This window comes from Macrobrachium rosenbergii, chromosome 10, assembly GCF_040412425.1.
Source record: "Macrobrachium rosenbergii isolate ZJJX-2024 chromosome 10, ASM4041242v1, whole genome shotgun sequence".
NCBI classification, from domain to species: Eukaryota; Metazoa; Arthropoda; class Malacostraca; order Decapoda; family Palaemonidae; genus Macrobrachium; species Macrobrachium rosenbergii.
Genome location: NC_089750.1, coordinates 44,145,987 through 44,168,884, shown reverse-complemented (window position 1 = coordinate 44,168,884; position 22,898 = coordinate 44,145,987). Strand labels below are relative to the sequence as shown.

The window sequence follows — 22,898 nt, the reverse complement described above, 5'->3', positions numbered from 1 at the left end:
AAAAGTAAGATATGGCATGACTAAACAACGCGAAGCATATCCTTTGAGATTAATGCGGAGTAGTCTACGTAACAACATTAAAAGTAACAACAACGCTAGGTTTAGACATCTGTGCCACACCCAACAAAGCTCAAGTAGGACAATAAATAAATATCAATACATAATGACACACACACACACACACACACACACACACATATATATATATATATATATATATATATATATATATAAAATATAAATGTATGTATGTGAGTATATATATATATATATATATATATATATATATATATATATATATATACATATATAAAATATAAATGTATGTATGTGAGTGAGTGTATATATATATATATATATATATATATATAAAATATATATATATATATATATATATATATATATATATATATATATATATATATATATATATATATATATATATATATATATATATATATATATATATATATATATATATATATATATATATATATATAAAATATATACTTATTTATCTATATTACAAAATAAGCTGGTCACATTCATTAAAAGTTTGTAAGTATAACGGACACACGATGAACTGCTTCCCTCTCAGTTAAACAGTAATTTTAAATTAGTGTTCCACAGAAAATTTGAAATGCAAGGAAAATTTTCCTCCTCTAGCTTGCGATCTGAGGTTATGGAGGAGTGAGTCCAACTCCTCAGTGGTTCCATATTCATTAACTCTTCCCCATCTCAGTTTCGAATCCTGGCCTGGAAAAGTTTCATTGTATGACCCATTTCGGATTTAAATGTCATCCGGGAAATTGAGAAGCCGAGAGTCCACTGAGGGGCTGTCGCGTATGTGCAAATAAAATTACAATACGCCTTTTTCCTTCCGGCTTCAGCAGTTCTTTATAAGGTGAGGTTGCTAGTCCCGCGCCCTGCCCCATGGATGTTCAAGAGGCTCATGTCCGGTTAATTTCGCATAGGTGGAAAAAATCGAGTGTCAGAGGCTGTAGATTCTTCTAATTAATTCATATCATGAAAGATGTTACACCGTAACGACTAAAAATCCACACTCTGAGACACCATACAGAAGGGTCTCTCATAAATGTCGCAGGAACTTTTTCATAAAAGCTTAAATTATTTTCCCTTTATTATTTGTTTATTGTTTAAAGTCCTACTCCATTAAAGAAGGATTTAAAAAAAATTTTTTTTAACAACTGTCAAACTTCCGAAAACCGCCAGGCGATTTCTGCTCAAGTGAAGAAATCATCTAAGAGACAGCCTGAGGTGAGAGAATGATGAAAAAAACTTAAATACATTTCAAAATTACAACAAATTTAAATTTTTGAATAGAAAACAAAACCTCTGAATTTCCTGAAAAGAAGTTTTTAAGAGACTGGAAAAGGCACCATTTGAAATCAAAGAAAACAAATTTCAGTTGAAAACTGCCCAACTTTTAAAAGTACCTTCACACAATCACTTGAATCGACAGAGCATCCTTTCCATATTTCACAAGATTTAGCAAAGAGGCCTCAGTCTGAACAACATGGAAACAGAGTGTAGGGGCACAGAGGTCATCCAGTGAATCGTGGGCACAGGACATACCCAAGCATTGTTTTGAAGGACACGGCGCGCCTTGTGACCTGTTCCAATCTCCCAACGTCTTCTTATATAACGCGCAGTTGAAACTATGCGGCTATAGCTCCGAGCAGCATCGTATACCTGCATGCAGGTAGGTTGGTTCCTACTTAACATTCCTTAACACGTCCCATAGAAGTGTATGCAAAAGGTTTTATATTTTACTACACGGAATAGAAATTAGACGAGTATTAATTGTATTCGAGCCCGTTCACCCTCTGTATGTTATCGCCTAAATAAATCAGGCATTCACTCTGCGGAAGAGTATATAAGAAAAAGGTGAGATGATATCAGCTCAGTCAAAGCATATCGTAGTTCATAAAAAATCAATATTTTGGTGATTAAGCACCCATTATTTATTGTACTTCCTTCTTCTTTAACGACTGTATTTTTCTGTTATCTTTATTAATATATGCGTTTTGTTCAATGGAAGATTCTTTTGCAATTTCAGAGCAATCTGCCCTTTTCCGCTTAAACGTGTTTAAAGCTGTACTAGACCAACAAACAGAAGAGCAAGCTGCTTAACTCACCTATCCTAATCCTGTTGCCCCTTCACACCACGATGAAAATCCGTGCCATGCTTTTCTTCCCATGAAGGGACCCGAGGAAGACAAAAACTAATCGGGCGAGATCAAGCTTGTGATGGAGAATCAGACAGAAAGATCTGATCCTGCATGGCGTCGCTCGGAGGGAAGCCAGTTTCTGAGCTCTGGACCCAGAAGGAAAGAACGGCTAAAAATATCAGAGGCGGCTCCTCCTCCCATGCAGGATATTAGTGTGTTACAGACTTCGTTCATTTACACTGGTCTTTATAGGGAGCTTACTCAAGAGTTGTGAAGAATGGCAATCAGATATCATTCTTATGTAATAGGAAATGGAAGCGCCAACAGTTACGATTCTCGCAGCAAAAATATACCAACCTCAGGGCAAAATCCGACACTTCTCTAGGCAAGTAACCATGCTATAGAAAAAATTATCTTTTTTGCATTGATAATTTTATTACTTATAGGCACGTAGATAAAAGTCTGATGAAAATAACTGAAAGAGAATAAGAAGAGAGAGAGAGAGAGAGAGAGAGAGAGAGAGAGAGAGAGAGTGTGTGTGTGTATATATATATATATATATATATATATATATATATATATATATATATATATATATATATATATATGTATATATATATATATATATATATATATATATATATATATATATATATATATATATCACACATTACCACAGGTGAAAAATAAGAAACGGGGTGTAGGTCCTGACCGGTTTCGACTTTATTTCCAAGCCATTGACGAAGGACTGATACAGAGTGTGAGAAGTCACAAATATATATACTACAAGAACAGTACTGACGAAACATACACAACCGTTAGAGGCTCCATATCATCACTCAGGCCGGTGTCGAGGTAGGAGTGGCCTTTAAAACTCATTTGGCTAAAAATCACAATAGACTCTCAGGGACATTGCTGATAAACAGACCATACCCCACCTCAGATCCACACCTGACAGGTGTCATGGAGGCGAGTTTGGAAACTCATTAACATTACTACCCTCGTACTGTGTTTACAAATATGATAATCTATTTTCATATATCTCTACTGCCTACCTTAAAGTTTAAACAATTTACAAATTTCTTTTGATATTAAAGGATCAAGTTTATACATCCCTTGACTGATATTCATATTATGGTTGTAACTTTCTTTTATGAAGCTAGATTCAATGATGTTCCTTTCCAGTGCATTATTAGAATATACAATCCTTTTGCCCCTTCCCAGTTGATAGCATGATTGTTCTCACTAACATGTACAAATATACCACTGTTCCTTGTGCATATCTCACACATTTCTTATGTTGTTCAATTCTTTTTCCAGTGCTTTCCTGGTTTTGCCAATATAAAAGTTGTCACAAGACTTACATGGGAATTTTATATACACACCCTTTAATATTGTCTGGGAGTTCTTGATAAGTACATTTTTCATTGTTGTATTGTTCTTAAATGACATTAACACCAAAATTCTTAAGAAGATGAGGGATATCTTTCATACTATTATTATAAGGCAGAACAAGCAAATTTTTGTGTTGTAAGGTTCTTTCTGGTTTTGATACATAGTCTTTTTGCCGCTTCAAATGCACTGTTTAATACATTATCAGGATATTTCAATTTTTGCCTGCATTCCTAATCTTATCTATTTCATCATCAATATATTCAGGGCTACATACCCGTAATGCTCTTAAAAACATAGATAAAAAAACACTGACTTTTTAACCTTATTGCTTTGTCCAGAATAGAAATGCACATAGGAAGAAATATTAGTGGGTTTTCTATACACACTATATTTAAACCCACTACTATTTCTTCGTATGAGGACATCCAGAAACGGTAAGCACCCATCATTTTCCATTTCCATCGTGAATTTAATTGATGGTACTAATTGATTTAACTTAGCAAAAAGTTTTTTACATCGTGATTCCCTGGCCATACACAAATTATGTCGTCAACATACCTAAACCATGTTACATTACGTGGGATTATGTTGTTTAATATCTTCTTTTCAAAAATTCCATATATAAGTTACTTAACACTGGGGATAGAGGGTTTCCCATTGCCATACCAAAATTTTGTGAGTAAAATTTACCATTAAATTCAAATTTACAATCTTTACACATAATTTAATCAGTTCAATTAAAGTACTTTTCGAAAATGGGATATCCAGCTGTGTGTTCTCTAACAATTCAGATAAAAACGCCATCAGATCATCTATTGGCACCTTTGTGAATAGTGATACAACATCAAAAACTTTACAAGCCTGGATTCACTATTAATCTCTACACTATTTAGTTTATTTATCAGGTCCACATTATTCTTGATATTTGCATTTGAGATGGTACCTACTAATGGGTTGAGAATATCTACTAAGTACTTCGCTAGCTTATATGATGCGGAACCAACTGAACTGACAATTGGCCTGGCAGGAAAGTTTGCTTTGTGAGTTTTATTGTACCATACATGTATGGTAGCGATGGAAGGTCACACAACTTCTTTATAGGCTTTCGTTACCTTTAACAGGTTTTTCACTTTCTTATTGAAACCACTATTCACATTGTCTATCGGGTTCTTATTTAATTCTTTATATGTATTATCATCACCTAAAAGATTTTGCATTTTTTCTATATATTCACTTTTATTTAAAATTACAAGGGCGCCTGATTTATCTGCTTTTGTCATGTGTATATTTTTATCTTTTTCAGTTCATTAATAGCAACCATAAATCTTTTGGGACGTTTGTGGTGTCTGATTTTTTTTCACTTCCATAAATCACTCCCTTAACCATGTTCACTTCTTCATTCGTTAAATCACATATATTTTCCAAATTACACAGTCCTTTAGTTATTTCCACACTGTTCCTTCCGCCAGGAGATAAAGCAAAGTTTAAACCGTAGCCTAAGGCACTAGTTACATTTCTATCCAGCTGTTTGTTTGATAAGTTGACGACACATTCATGATTGGCGTTGTTGGTCCAAGGGCTTCTTTCAATTAACAGTTTCATTTATTATCGTGTTTCCGTTTCAGTTTCCGATACACTTGATTCCTCATCTTCATGACAATATTCACGGAGGGAATCTCTCCAATCCGGTGGTATTGAGGCTTCAAAATGTCGTCTTTTTCCTCGTGAGATCTTCAAAATTCTTTTTGGTTTCCAATGTTTTGATGTTGATATGTTTTCCATTATGGCACGTAAATTTTGGTATGGCAATGGGAAACCCTCTATCCCCAGTGTTAAGTAACTTATATATGGAATTTTTTGAAAAGAAGATATTAAACAACATAATCCCACGTAATGTAACATGGTTTAGGTATGTTGACGACATAATTTGTGTATGGCCAGGGAATCACGATGTAAAAAACTTTTTTGCTAAGTTAAATCAATTAGTACCATCAATTAAATTCACGATGGAAATGGAAAATGATGGGTGCTTACCGTTTCTGGATGTCCTCATACGAAGAAATAGTAGTAGGTTTAAATATAGTGTGTATAGAAAACCCACTAATATTTCTTCCTATGTGCATTTCTATTCTGGACAAAGCAATAAGGTTAAAAAGTCAGTGTTTTCATATATGTTTTTAAGAGCATTACGGGTATGTAGCCCTGAATATATTGATGATGAAATAGATAAGATTAGGAATGCAGGCAAAAAATTGAAATATCCTGATAATGTATTAAACAGTGCATTTGAAGCGGCAAAAAAGACTATGTATCAAAACCAGAAAGAACCTTTACACACAAAAATTTGCTTGTTCTGCCTTATAATAATAGTATGAAAGATATCCCTCATCTTCTTAAGAATTTTGGTGTTAATGTCGCATTTAAGAACAATACAACAATGAAAAATGTACTTATCAAGAACTCCCCAGACAATATTAAAGGGTGTGTATATAAAATTCCGTGTAAGTCTTGTGACAACTTTTATATTGGCCAAACCGGGAAAGCACTGGAAAAAGAATTGAACAACATAAGAAATGTGTGAGATATGCACAAGGGAACAGTGGTATATTTGTACATGTTAGTGAGAACAATCATGCTATCAACTGGGAAGGGGGCAAAAAGGATTGTATATTCTAATAATGCACTGGAAAGGAACATCATTGAATCTAGCTTCATAAAAAGAAAGTTACAACCATAATATGAATATCAGTCAAGGGATGTATAAACTTGATCCTTTAATATCAAAAGAAATTTGTAAATTGTTTAAACTTTAAGGTAGGCAGTAGAGATATATGAAAATAGGATTATCATATTTGTAAACACAGTACGAGGGTAGTAATGTTAATGAGTTTCCAAACTCCGCCTCCATGACACCTGTCAGGTGTGGATCTGAGGTGGGGTATGGTCTGTTTATCAGCAATGTCCCCTGAGAGTCTATTGTGATTTTTAGCCAAATGAGTTTTAAAGGCCACTCCTACCTCGACACCGGCCTGAGTGATGATATGGAGCCTCTAACGGTTGTGTATGTTCGTCAGTACTGTTCTTGTAGTATATATATTTGTGACTTCTCACACTCTGTATCAGTCCTTCGTCAATGGCTTGGAAATAAAGTCGAAACCGGTCAGGACCTACACCCCGTTTCTTATTTTTCACTGTGGTAATGTGTGATAAATGAATCACGTACAAAAGTGATAATAATCATATATATATATATATATATATATATATATATATATATATATATATATATATATATATATATATATATATATATATATATATATATATATATATATGTATGTATATATATATATACACACACACATACACACAAAGTACGTATGGGGAGGAAGAGGAGATTACTTGTAGATTACTTGTAGATTACTTGTAGATGTTCCACACCTCCGGAGGTGTGGGGATTACTTCGTCGAGGCCCTCTCCTGTGTGTTTAGTGAGCAGTGGGTGGGGTCACAGTTCCCATACATCATTCGTTGACTCCTCCTTTCCTGTACGCCTCCTCCATACGGACGCTTATGAGTCACACAGGGCCTTGAGTACGGTATAATCCTCATTTTGTTGGCATATCATCAATACAGTCCCAACCCTACGTCCTACATTTCACCCCACACCCTGTCACCTTCCTTCCTCCCCACCTGTCCATCTCTCGACCCCCTTTCATCCCCTCCTCCCCAGATCCCCTCACTGCCTTGTTTTGTCTCCTGTAATTATGCTTATGTGGTTCCCGTTGCCAGTTGTGGCTCAGTAGTACTTCCTGTGGCCTGGCGTTTGGCGTAGGGAAAATTATAGGGGGCCATTCACCCTCCTTCCATCCCTACCTTCTCTCTCTCTTTCTAACTAATGCAGAGCATAAATATGAGTATGAATTATTAAAAAAATCTTTAATCAACAATAACGTAAACGAAATTCTCACGCCCCAAAGCAGCTCTCGGAAACTGGAAAGTACAAATAAATAAGTTGAATTGACGTAAAAAATAAAATGACTAAACGGACACAAAAGTGAGTACAAGCAGCATCTTCATCATATGAAGGTTTCGTGACCAAACTTGCATGCGCAGTGAAAAAAAAAAAAAAGAGTAGAAACAAACGAGTGAACATTCCTTGTCATGGTTGTAAACCACTCAATTCGTAATAAGAGTTGCATGAACGATGCACCAACTATCCAATTACAAGATTCAGGCCAATTTTGGGAGTACAAGACTCGTTCTTGTTGGGATAAAATGAACTCCATTCCTTGAATATATTACAGGGTACGTCATGCATTTCACGCAAGGGAAGAGATTAGAAAATCCATGGGAGATTTAAAAAGAGAGGAGAAATCAATTTATAGCAGTTTTGAAACAAAGTTACAGTGCGCAAGTGAATCCCAACTGTTACTTGGGAACCAAGTGATTGAACTGTTTTCCAAAACGTTACAGGGAGACTGTACAAGTAACTTTGAGAAATACTGATAACGTATGGATATATGTTTTTATGGCAAAATGTCATAAATATGCGTATATATGCATAATTAAGCGCGTGTATTTACACGCACACATATGATAACATGAGAACATGGGTATGGAAAACATAAAATCACGCCTTTTCGAACTCGCCCTGCCTAGCTGCCGCTCTTCTCGAAAGATACCTTGTCGCCCGAGAGGCTAACCAAACAGCCATGTCATCGTGGCAAAACACCTCCTGCCTCTTCTCGTTCTCCGTCCACCAAGCTCCATGGCAACACCCATTCTGATACAGTCTCTTCAGGAAACCTGCTTGGCTGTATTCAAGATAAAATCGGGATAGTGAACACTTTTAAGACATTTAGAACGTAATCTTAAGCTTAATGCATTTTCGAATGGTTTTCACAAACCGACGAACACGTATACAGGTACGCGCATTTACATTCATATTGTCTCTTTAGCCTATACTGCTTGAGGTTATGAAAAAACGTGGCTTGACGACACTGAATAAATTAAGCAAAATCATTACTGATGCTCAAATAACCCACTGATTTTGCTTAAAGAAGCTTCGGACCAATTATTCAGTCCAGCCATTATTCAGATAGGTCTCGGCCAATGAGGTTAGCTGAAACACGGCGGCATCTCTATGCAAACATTTTGTTTGCACAGACTGATGAACTTCACACGACGCCCCCTGCAGGCCGTCACACTCCACAGCCACAGCAAAATGCTCCACAAAAGAACAGGTGTAGTCAACTGTTTCCGCAACCCTCTCTCTCTCTCCTAAAACATCATCATCATTAGAGCACTTTTTGTTATTCGATGCCCGAACTGCTCTTAACTTTGGTATTACTTTCCTGTGTTGCTTTACGACATTTCTTTCAGTTTGTGCACCCAAAGCCATTCTTTGAGTGGCCGTTTTCCGAACAGTGCTCTGCTACTGTGTTTTCATTCTCTCAAGTTATTTCCAACCACTAATTGACACCCATTTCTAACCACCAATTTATTCGTCTCTCATGCAAGTCTATATTTGAAAATAATGTAACTTCTGAAGGTCAACTCGGCTCATTGCATACTTCAGCATGCATATTATCCTGTGCGGTGTATTTGAAGTTTAAACCGTTTAGCCTGACAGGGGGTGGCTTCAGAGAAGAGCAACAAAGCAAGGACTGTCACTTTCATGTTCGAAACACTGAATTATTAATGACCCTGTTGTCCAGAAAACTTCCATAACTTAACCTCTTCATTATATATATATATATATATATATATATATATATATATATATATATATATATATATATATATATATATATAAAAGTCCTTAATATATTTTTAATTCTCATTGCATCTCGAAAACCGCACTTTGGAGAGCAGAAAAATGCTCACTCGAGCTTTTACAATAAACCGGAGTCAACGATATGTGCAGAGACGGCAAGCGAGCACTGATATTTACCTCCTTCAGAAGGAGAGAAAAAAAAACACCTCAGGAGTTTCTCAACCATTTCGCGACGAGGCAATTTAACAGCACACTGCTCATAAGGTTTCAGACGTGGAAAGTCGGGAGAAATATTTGAGATTGGATGGATGTCACGGGGAGGAAAAAGGGGCAGAAAAAAAAAAGGACGCTACAACAATTTTACAAAAGGACTACCTCCGACAGTAAGAGATTAAACTGTCCCAGAGAGAAGAGAGAGACCAGATAAGCATCTGTCTGATGAGTGGTTCTAACCCCGAGGAGAGGAGATAAGATGATACCGTCAAGGCCCCTCCTTTTCATTTATGATATGGGGCCATTTTTTGGACGGAACGTTGATTCTTTCTTTTTCCTTCTTTCTCTCCACACTTTCTGCGGCGACATACAGCACTTGACTATCAAGCAGACAAATCATTATGCGTAGATCAAGGGAAGCACAATACATATACGGAACAATGAGCTAACCTACCTAGCTCTTCCGGGAATGAACCTGGGGACCCACTCTCTGGAGAGAGAGAGAGAGAGAGAGAGAGAGAGAGAGAGAGAGAGAGAGAGAGAGAGAGAGAGAGAGAGAGAGAGAATTATGAAATTTGCCGATGTAGCTGAGGTATGAAGCCACAACACAGACTGATAATCCGTCAAGCCCACGCATTGGCACACTATCCAATCCATAAAGTCATAATGAAGAGAAATTTAGGTAAACATGACAAGAAAATTATACGCATACATGCATACACCCGAACATGCATACTTACATGCGAATAATATATATATATATATATATATATATATATATATATATATATATATATATATATATATATATATATATATATATATATATATATATATACACACACACACATACACACACACACACACACACACACACACACACACACATATATATATATATATATATATATATATATATATATATATATATATATATATATATATATATATATATATATGTCATTCCTGGATATTTTGCAAAATATCCACGAAACATTAGAGTGCTTGCAAGAAAAGTGGTGAATGGTAGCCTACAGCGTCTGTCGAGGGGTTAGACAAGCTGCAGATGAACCTTCTGTGCAAGTGCATGAAGCTGTTAATGTTGTGGGGAGTTTCTGCAAGGTGTTCACCTATAAAACGGCAGACACTAAAAATTTTTTTCTAATCTCTGGAGCTACTCCCTAAAGGCTCAAATCCGGCATTCATAGGAGGTTTATCTCTAGTATTGCAAATTCGACGTACCGTTACGATATAGAAGCGTTTCATGAAGAGTTAAGACATAAACGAATCATCTACTATCAAAAACTTTAGCTACAAATTTCCCAAGAGATATGAAGTAATGGTTTTTTTTTCCATACGTATAAACCATATATATTTTATCTGAGCAAAAGCAACCAATGTACATAAACTTGTATATAATTTGATCAGACAAAAATACTGGTGGATTTCAGTGGCATTTACTCATAACTTAATCATATCAATCACCACACATAGAAGAGTTCATTTTGCTCGTATACATTCAGATACTAATATAGACCCTCAAGTCATAGATGAAAGTAATCAAATTTAGACAAAAAAAAAAAAAAAACTGACGAAATACGACAGTTTATTCAGTCGTCCAATTAAGAGGCAGCTCAGGATTCCAATCAATCACTTAAGGAAGTCATCTGATCGCCTCCACAGGAGCCTGAAAGGTCTGGCGGATCCCTCTCCCAACATAAACCTTGAAGGGCACGAATGATGTGAATCCATCACCCCTCGTAGATATTTCAGTCCCAAGGGAGACTGAGAAGAGCCAGGAATAGCAGTATGGAGGTGATTACAGCCGAGGTTATCCACCGGAAAAGGAAAAGGAGCTTAGAATCCAGTTAAGCCTACTTATATTTGAATGTAATAAGAGAGGGAAGGATGGGCCGAACAGGCATGGCGTCTAAGGCTGTCCTCTTTCACCAGTCTTGGCTCTTACAGGGCACAAACCTTCGTTTCATATTTCACACGCAGGAGGATCTTTGCTGTCTTGAACCCGAAAAGTAGTATATCAGGTGGAAAAAATGAAGCTTGCCATCTCGCCCTTACGAAAAACGGCGAACAAAATAGCTCATACAAAGAAATATATGAACTTCATAGGAAACTGAACTGTGTAGAAAATTATTTTCTCGTGTTTGCGAGGACAAGGAACCGCTGTACATCGGAGTGCTTAGAAAACTCCCCAGTCACGATTACATTAAAATGACACTTCTAAAATATTTACGCAATAGATACCACATTAAAGAGTCTGGTGGAATATCAGTTGGCTTGAGAGAGAGAGAGAGAGAGAGAGAGAGAGAGAGAGAGAGAGAGAGAGAGAAAGCCGACCTAGACAATTAAATCTTGTAACTCGTACATAAGAATTAAAAGGTAAAACACTGGGCTATCAGAAATTAATGTAGCTGACTGATACATCAACTGTTTACTGCGACACACAAATATATTTAAACATTTATTTTTAAATATTTAAAATAAGTATTGAAAGCATGATGATAAACTATCTGAGAAAGTATGAGAAGAGAATCTCATTAAAGAAATAAAAGAGGAATGAACGTCTTTCATATTAAAGACGAGTACAATTATGTTTTTGTAAAACGATATACGTTCAAAATAAGCTGTATTTTATTCATTCATTAAAAAATCAAGAATAAAACATCAGATGCTGTACACACATATAAATTAATCAACAGCAATGTTGTCAAATGTGCACTAGGGCTCCAAAAATCAAAAAAGGTACAACTAACATTCAATGTTCATCAAAATGTTCCTCGCGTCAGACGAAATGATGCTGTAAAATACACATTCCACAAGCACTTCCTTTACTATTCTCTATGAATGGTTATACAGCATACAACTGTCGCCTATGGTCTTCAGCACTCCAGCAAATGGGCGTCTTCTCGCCGAAACTTGCCTGTCACAAAGACCGTCTCAGTCTCACACAAACAGCTGAGGGGCTCTAATAAGTGGTAAAAAAAACCGAGTCCATTATTACCTCAAGATACACTCACCAGCTAAATGGTCCAAGATATAGAAAATTTAATAAAACACTGTGTCTGCGTCAGAGTGTGGACCAAGATGATATATTTTCATTATAGACTGGTTCAAAGTAGCCTTTCTTTTATTTTTCATTTGGAATGGATGCGGGCGACCACTCAAATTCATTGTGGACCTTCCCGAGAATCATTCTCTTTGGAATCGATCCAGGTGACCATCGATAGTCATTTTGTATCAGATTTAGTAGACTTGTTTCTAGGAATTTATATATGAAACGGATCCAGATGACCTACGAAATCAATTATGGAATGGCTTCAAGGCAACCATTCCTAAAAATCTCCATCTGAAATGGATACGGATGACCACCCAAGCACTTCAAGGAAACTGCCGCTGGAAAAACATTTGTCTTGAATGGATCCGGATGACAAGCCATATTCACAAGGTATCGAATAAAATACAACTGCCATTAAGCGCTAAAACTTGTGATGAATTCGGATACCATCAAAATTCATCACTGATAGATTGAACATCAACCTCTCCTAAACATTTCTATCTACTGTGTATCTGGGTGACTGTCCCAATTCATCATGGATTGCTTTGACAGCAACTTTCTCCAATTTTTTTTTTATTTGAAATGGAGTCGGATGATCTTCGAAATTCACTATGGATCATTGTTAATGAAATCTTCCTAGAGCTAAAATCTGAAACATATTCGAGTGATCATCAAAATAATTCAGTATGGAGGAGCCCTCATTCGGTTAACGTTGAGTAAAGTATTTAGAAGGGCCCTGGATCACAACCGCCATTTATAATGGAGTGGTTCTTGTGCAGCCTTCTTTGAGGACTCTTCCATGTCCACACGAGTATTTGGCTGTTCAAATTACCAAATCAAAAAACAAACAAACAAGGCCAACTGAAATAATTCCGTTATAATGCTGCAGCCTGAGTATTCGAGTGCCTTCTGCCGTCAGCCTCGTCACACCCCACGGGTCACCACTTCTTAGATGTACTTTCGGGAGATCAGCAACAGTCAGATTATTCTGTTCGGTAATCATGTCCTTCTGCTAGGCAGACAAGTTTTGGAATTTGCTATATGCTCTCGTTTTTCAGCCTTATAAACAATCTTCCGTCTTCCCAAAGGCAGATGTCCGTCCCAGTATTTCGGTTCTGTTTCTGTTTGAATGTTTCCAACTGTATCTGGCAGATAAAGGAATTACAGTAAATTGGTCGCCGTAACATTATCAACTCCTTACAGATGAACCAACTGTCAATTCAAAATAGCTAGAGGAGACCAAATGAAATTCATTCCCAGGATAAAGAGAAACACTCAAACGTAAATAAAATTCATTCCCAGGATAAAGAGAAACGCTCAAACGTAAATAGAGTTAAAAATACAAACACATGAACGACACTTGTACCTAACCCTCGGTATCCGACAGCTCAGGATGGCGGAGTGAGAAGTAAAAGTCATCAGTCAAATCGTCTGAGGAAACCGCGTATGGAAATCAGCAATAAACAAGTCAAGTGGAGAGTCGCTGCCACTTAATAATGAAGAAGAATGAAGATAGAGTCGAGTAAGAGGAAGAAGAGAGAGAGAGAGAGAGAGAGAGAGAGAGAGAGAGAGAGAGAGATTATTTGCAAAGCTACCAATTTTCTTCTGTATTTATTTGGTGCTAAATGACATGAAGCGTTCAGTGAAAACTAAATGAGTTTTGATCTGGGTGCTGCCGACATAAGAAGACAGTGTGAACCTGGTTGTTGGTTGATTATTGGGGTCGCAATTGGAGGTGTTGGTGGAAGGGATGGAAACAAAAGACCGGAGTGATCAGCGCCTCATCAGTATGTATATCTTCCTACACCTGTCGAGGAGGAGACCTCGACGAGGTCATTTTAATCCTACTGAGATGAAACCACTAATCTTATTTCTAGTTGTATTCTCGCTCACTCTATCTCATAGGGAGCTTGAAAATCGACGAAAGAAAAAGACACTTTCATTACGACTCAACCTTTACTGTGAGACATACTACAGTTAAAAGCGATGCCCCCTAGAAGTACGATAATTAAAACATCACTTAATTCATAACAAGGAATATTTAGCAATGCCTCGCGTACGCCTTTAATACCAATCGCCAGTACTTAGATAAAAAAATTCAAGAGACCACTTAAAGAAGAGATTAAACCAGCGACGCAACAGTACAAAGAAGTCCTGTTGAAGGACTGCTTAGAGTACGCCGAAAAGACGCTGCAGTTTTCAAGCTCTGCAACAGGATTTCCGCTTCTGCGGCAGAGGAAATCTAACTCAATGGTTTTTGCCGTCCTGTGGAGCAGAGGGAAGAGAGATGCATCCACCTAGTGCTGACTGGTGGTGGTTGCATAGGCAGTGGGGATAAGGTGGGAGCCGGGAGGGGAGGTTGCTAAGGAAGTATCAAGATGGTGACAAAAAAATAGTGTTTCGAGCGCCAGTGGAGAAGAGTCACTGAATACTTCAGCAACCTTAACCAAAGGTCTAGAAATAACGCGCTCTTTTAAAATAACAACGACAAGAACTTGAACGATGATGATAATATTATCTCGGTCACGATTATAGCGAAAGTAGGTCGAGTGATATCAATCGCATAAGGAGTAGCTACATTAACTTTAAAAATAATAAAGTCTTCAATGGTAATAGGAAAATTAATAAAGCAAAATGAGTGGCATTAATAACGAAAGACTAACAACACTGTTACGCACACCTAAATGCATGATCAGTTTATGTCAAATGTCGTCGCAACGACTATGGTCATCGAAGGAGCACTGCTCATCTAACAAGAACGCTTGCTGTGTATTTCAAGTAAGGATTAACCAAAACTAAGTGAAGGTAACGAATTAACAGAAAAAGTGTCGAACAAAACCCTCAAGAAGTGTGAGGACCAGTACTGATTATTGTCTTTAGTTTAATATATATGAAGTTTCAAAAGACAGCTATTCTGCAACAGATTTACTTGAATATTCACGTGACAAGTTTATTATTATTATTATTATTATTATTATTATTATTATTATTATTATTATTATTATTATTATTATTATTATTATTATCCTGTAATACTGAGAAACAGCACATATTATTATTATTATTATTATTATTATTATTATTATTATTATTATTTAAATGCCAGAGGACGAATACCTTAGCAAGAGAAGAGGAACATTAATAAAAATGAGAAAGCGAGAACTCGTACCCGGCTTGTTTATGGATACCGGGACGCTCAGTAACAAGATAAGAGCTCTTGAGAAACAGCTTTGTTTCATCCAAACATCCACTGGAACATACGCCTTTGAATTTTACCCTTTTACGTCAAATGCCGAACTTCTGCCTTTATTTAATAAGCAGAACTCTTTATAAGTCAAACTTTTAATTTACTGTATTTTTTTTTAAACAATGACCATTTAGTTTAGTGTTATGTTGTTGTCTTACTGGTAGCGGAGTCCCGGAAGGTGAAGATATAAGTTGAAGTGAATAAAAAGACTAAAGTGAACTTCTATTATTACTCAGTAGACGGTTGCTAAGCAAGTTCACGGCCTTTTCTTTTTAGGCTTGTTCCTTGTGACTGTGCATATTTTGGGTGTAAAGGAAAAAATTAACGAAATAAAAATCCCTAACGTCTACTAACACCAGGGTTTAAATTACTTACACTGCTTTGGGTGAATATATTATATATACACACACATATATATATATATATATATATATATATATATATATATATATATATATATATATATATATATATATATATATATATATATATATATATATAGTGGTTGACAGTTCATTCTTTAAAAAAATCCATCTCATTGTATTAATTTTTTTCGCCCATAAAACAAACATTTTTCCTGGACTCATATTGTTCACTGGAGTAACGACAGTGTACCACGTACTGGTCTCTCACGGCCTTGAATACTGAAAAATTGATCGTCACAAGTTTCTATACTGCATCCGAAAAGCTATACTCGCCGATTTACTCTTTTCAGAAAGCATGCATTCCGTTTGCCATTTAAAATGTCTTTTCTTCCGTGTAAATAACAATAGGAAGCCGTGTTTTTTTAACAGTCAAAAACGTCCAATTTTTGTCCACAAACAGAGCGAACTTTGGATTCTAGCTCTGACTGAGCTGTTGTCGCAGAGGATGTCAAGATAATGAGTGACGATGACTTGGCGGAACCGAAAGGAACGCCCCCCCCCCACCTCTCTCTCTCTCTCTCTCTCTCTCTCTCTGCTGAGGACAAAGAAACAACTGTTTTGAGAAAATGATTTTTCCGTTTCATCATTCTTTTCTCATTTTATGGTCTCTCTCTCTCTCTCTCTCTCTCTCTCTCTCCAAAAAAATTTATCAATCCATATCAACCATCCATCATCTACGTGTCAATATAATATCTAAAAATATTACAATGTATATTTGCGCATACACATAAAAGGTACCAATAATAAAAATACCGTGATTCAGCTATTTACATTCCATCAAAACCGGCCCTCGACTTCCCAAATTCACAGTTGACCTTGATGTGTAAATATCATACTTGTTCGGAAACGAGTGATTACGCAGCACCTCGAAATCTCAGTAATCATTAGAGAACTTAAATTTGTGCTAGATAGGCAGGTCTTATGTTCTAATATACCAGATATGAGATATTTGATGTTCATCTGCACTGAAAATTCTGTGATTCAAACCAGCTAAATTTCACTTGATTTCTCTCTACTTCGTAAACTCTCTCTCTCTCTCTCTCTCTCTCTCTCTCTCTCTCTCTCTCTCTCTCTCTCTCTCTCTCTCTCTCATAGGGAAAAACTGAAAATTCAAGCTACTAGTTCAACTCAATGTTTGCTGAAATTTCAATAATTCTCTCTATTTCTCTTGATCACACTAGGAGTAATCTTTCAAAATACAGGTGACCTTGTTGCATTACAAAATTGAAGTTCACTTCGCAAAAAAGAGAATCATCACATAAATGACGTGAAATCGACGCACAGTGGAACCTGATGCCTGGGCAATGAGAATATTACCTGGCATGACTTTCTGAATCCAATGCAAGACAGTAATTGTGTCGATTGATGCAGCGGGGAATAGGAAAACCGCATCAAATGAACATTTTGTCAGTTTTCTCAACTTCTAGTTCATTTACCCTTATGCTACTTTATCAGGGCATTCATATGACTTCAGGAAAATACTTAGAAAAAAATGTCAAGCAAGCCAACAAAAGATGGGTACGGATAACGTGTAGGTTTAATATTCAACTATGAAATCCGTTACATCAATGAAGCACTAAAATACTTATACACGATTTAGAGTGCAATTCGAATCATTTGCCCATTAATAAAACACTGTATTCAAATACGAGTACATGTCTTAGATCATAACCATAATCCAAAGCTCCCAACGTTATGCAACAATTCACGTCCTCATCTCAGCGATCCGTGATCACCAACTCCCCCTCTTCTGCAATCACGCCCACGCCCATCCTCTCCTCGGTTCAGACGTCCTCACCCCAAATCCTCAACGCCACAGGGTTCCCTGCACCCTGCGGACCCCAATAAACCAACCCCCCTCCATTACAAACCCCTTGACTTGTAACCATCCCTTCCCCATACACCATGAATATCCCCCTCTTTCGTAACTCCAAACAACCGCACCTTCTAGGCTCAGGGCAACGTGTACCCTTCCCCGGCAAACCTTACAGTGCTGACCTCTTCCCTAGTAACTCTCTCTCTCTCTCTCTCTCTCTCTCTCTCTCTCTCTCTCTCTCTCTCTCTCTCTCTCTGCCGAACAACAGTCCCTCAAAACAATAGATCATTAACAGAGTTAATAACTTTTGTACGTCTTTCCTTTATGCAACGATACTTCTTAATGACAAAGGGCATTAGTGGCTCGTAGCATAAGTACATTTTTATGTCACTCTAATACTTGGGCGTCTTTCAGGGAATCATATTTATGTTAAATTCCAAACACATTTCCTGATTTCTTAGCTCTCATGTTCATCTTTACAACTCCCTTTCCATTACTCAACGGCAGCCGGCTTCCTGAAAAGCTAAGCAAACCCACAAGATACAGATTAATTCGATCATAAATCTTGTCGGAGCCAGGGGGGCTGCTCCTCTGGTGAACTGTTTGCCTAGAACAGTACGAAGAATTGAATCGTATAATATCGAATTCACTGTACCTTGGGAATAACTTACACCCACAGGAATTATAACTGGTAATTAATTGCTTCTTCAACGGCAGGGATTCGAACCGTGACCTGGTTTAGAAACAACGACAGTGTTGTTTCTAAGCCAGGCGACGATTCGAATCTTGCCAGGGGCAAAAGGAATCATCAATTTTTATTCCCTTTGGATGTAAGGTATTCCCACGGTATAGTGATTTCGATATTTTAAACGATATTTGTGGTTTAATATTTGTCACACACACACACACATATGAACACAATGACCTGACGCACACAAATACTCCAAACATATTGTTTGAATGCTAGCTGAGAGCGTCAACACCACACTGCATAATGCTGGTATATGCCATGCAGCTTTAAGTTATTTAATTAAGAGACAACACTGCTTTCAGATAAGACGGCGTGACAAAGGGAAAATTAAAATCGCTATGTTATCATAAGAAAATGCTTATGATCGAGTTTTAACTTGAATAATTTCTGCATATTTCCTGGCTCAAGGATTTTCCGGAAGAATTTCAGTGAAAAAATGTTTTATAACTTTTGACTTGTGGACGAGGGAATGGTGATCTGCTGAAACTTCACCTACTTTGAATGCTGTGATGCCACATGATGGATACACTGACAGTGTTGCAAAGCTGTCAGAAACGAACGGGAACGGGTAGCAGCCAGGCCCAAGAGCCAACGAAACTAGCGAAAATTTGCTTTTATCATGTGACGAAATTCATCTTCCAAAAGAAATAGCAATGGATACTTTCCCTTCGACCTTGGAAGCCCTAACCTAAAAGACAAATAGAAAAGCACAAACAAACAAACAAGAGTTCAGTCCTAGTCACTGACCTCACCGGTCATTACCTTAGATAGTAAGATTTTCCTTACTGTCAGTTTTTAGTGAAACGTAAGGAAAAAAAAGGCTAAATTGTGCAGATATTTTGCATGTACAAATGCATGCATATACTCCAAGCTTTATCATTTGATTAACGAAGTAACGTATTACCTCTTAAGAGGCCTGAAAGAAAGCTTCAGACTACATTAAGGGAACGTGCAATTAAATGGTGTCAAAAAACTATTTATGTAGAATGGAAAATTGGGTCTGAAAAATCATTTGTCTTTCTTTCGAAGTTTTCTATTGTACGGGCATATTCGCTGTTTAGCAAATATGTCTTCAAGTCGAACTGAGCCACTTAAAACAACCAAGAAGAACCATTTTTTTATGAGGAAATTAATACACACGAGTCCCCCACCCTCCCTCCCAAATGGCTGTTTAATGTATTACTTTTGCAGGGGAAGTGAAAACGGGTGTGCATAAATGTGAATGATTATGTCCACAGAAGATGCCATGTTAACCTGGGAAAGTGGTGATGAAGAAAGCTGACCATGATTAGAAAAAGCAGAGGCAGACATAAGAGACCTGAGTAGCGCACCACTTAACAGCCAATGAGTACAGCAGTCAGTCAGTCTTATGGTACTGGGAGACAATAAGAACGCTAAGGGCTAAAATTCGATCGTGAAACGAATTAGAAGTGCTAATAACAACTATACACGAACAAAGAGTAGAAGCGAATGAAACAAACTGTCTATTACTTACTTCAAGAAGACGAGAAATAGAAGAAAGGGTAAAAAATTGAGAAAAAGGTTGTGATAAGAGCGCTTTAAAGATAGTGAATCAGAGTAATAAGAAGGGGGTCGGGTGATTAAGGCAAATACGAAAAAAGAAACTGGTATGAAAGGCGAACTAAAAAAAAAATGAGGATGATAACAGGAAAGGAACTTACTATTAAGGAAGACACATACACATATAATATACATATATATAATGTATATATATACAATAATATATATATATATATATATATATATATATATATATATATATATATATATATATATATATATATATATATATATATATATATATATATATATATATATATTTATATATATATATATATATATATATGATAGCAGAATAAGAATTTAGAAAACGAATATATATATATATATATATATATATATATATATATATATATATATATATATATATATATATATATATATATGTGTGTGTGTGTGTGTGTGTGTGTGTGATGGTAGAATAAAATTTAGAAAACGAGTACTTACCAGGTTCAGGACGCCGATGATCTTCGTTCCGACCTGAAAAGAACAGAGAAACAATGATCAGCGCATAAAATGATAACTAAAGTCCAAGTAAAACCCAAATTAAAAGCAGGCTAGAGACCACTTGCGAGTCAGGCACTACACAGCCAAATCTAATACAACTTATGAATGACCTATTTGTCATAGGGTGGTTACCCATTCTTACTGGGCTGATCTCACTGTATTGCCCTTCCCATTATTTTAGCTAGTATTAATCACGTTTTAACAAACGAGTGACCATTACTCTTCCCGTCCCATCAGCCTACCGCGACAACCGAAGACAATCCCAGTTCTGAAAGGTTGGTCCAGTGGACGGCAGTTGGTTCTCGTGCTGATGACTAGATGTTCCGATCTTTACATAGGAAACCACGGGATTTTCGTGGGGTAATGAACCCTTGCTGGTATAAGCCAACTTAAATTCAACAAGAGCCAAGTGGATTTATGAATTCTGTTTATTTTTCTTCGCGTTGCCAAAAAAAAAAAAAGGATAAGTACACTTTCAGTTCCGTAAACTGGAATACCAAGTTTATTCGTTGGTCGCGTAGGTAAATGCTTCAGTGTCCCTGTGTCCCCGATATATCTAAATTTCAAGGAAAGTGGTCTCTCAAGAACTAACTGAAATTCCGAACCGTTTCATGTTAATAGGTCTAGCAAAAGAAAAGGACAAAACCCAAGAGCTCTTGGCATTAAGAACCCGAAAATTGTGATCTTAATCGCCCTGTTTTAAGTGTAGGATTTATGTTCCTGAGAAAAAGGAGTGACGGAAAACTTGCAACAAAACTTAGCGGTATACGGCGCATGTGCCGAAGGGCAATATGTTGAGGCCAAAGTGCCAACATGCATTAAATTCGCCCAGCAGCAAACAAATAGTAGCCTTTACTAATGGTAAAAGACGGTCAACAGCTCGGAAAAAGGAAATTATTGTCGTAGAATCATGATGAACATCACTCGATTCCAATAAACATACTGTGACTAAGTTTCTTAATACATTAAATGTTATCCACGTAGGTAAAATTGCAAAAGCGCTAACATGGTCAAATAAAAATTGCACACAGTTTAAAACGCTGACAAAATACAGTCACCGTGATCATCGTCAACAACGACAATAATAATTCTGAAGAGAACTTCACCACTAAATCCAGGTAAGGATAAACAGCGAAGGCGGAAGAGTTCACAAACAATTAGCCATCTATTACACTGCAACCAGGAACATGGTGCCTATCTATACACGCAGATAACGGAGGAACATGGGCATTCTTCATGGAGAATGTATATATATATATATATATATATATATATATATATATATATATATATATATATATATATATATATATATATATATATATATATATATATATATATATATGTATATATATATGTATATATATATAATATATATATATATATATATATATATATATATATATATATATATATATGTATATATATATATATATACTGTATATATACAGTATGTATATACATTACATACATATAATGATACATAAAACAGGCAAGTGTTGTTATTCTACATGATGACATTTACCTTTCCATCGAAATGTTTACATAGTTACAGTTCTTCACTTACGTACATGTTAACAATTGACAGAATACTTATTCTTCTATCAGTTCAATTTTTTATATCAACCAACCCTCAATTATGTCATTATTCGCTTAATTAACATTTCTAACTAGTGTAACTTCCTCTTATTTTATTCGACGGAAATGTGTGAACAATATCAGCACCGGTTAATACAAAAAAATTGTTTTCCGCGTCCTTTCCTTTGTGTGTGTGTGTGTTGGGGGTGTTCGCAGCACAACTTTCTATAGAACCTGCATACGTTTAAAACGAGACCAGTTACTGATGCCTTATACCCTTCTAGTTCACAATTTGAGTGGAGGAAAAGTCAACATCATTATCTACGGCATGGCTCACTGAAC

At 36.4% G+C, this 22,898-nt stretch overlaps 1 protein-coding gene across 1 annotated transcript in view; it reads right to left on the bottom strand.

Moving 5' to 3' along the window:
* The window catches only part of LOC136842612 (uncharacterized), a 106,628-nt gene that overhangs the window by 63,054 nt on the left and 20,676 nt on the right, over nt 1–22,898 (bottom strand). The window contains exon 2 of the mRNA XM_067110200.1: nt 20,919–20,951. Within this exon, the coding sequence (XP_066966301.1) occupies nt 20,919–20,951 (33 nt within the window). The remainder of the gene's footprint in view (nt 1–20,918; nt 20,952–22,898) is intronic.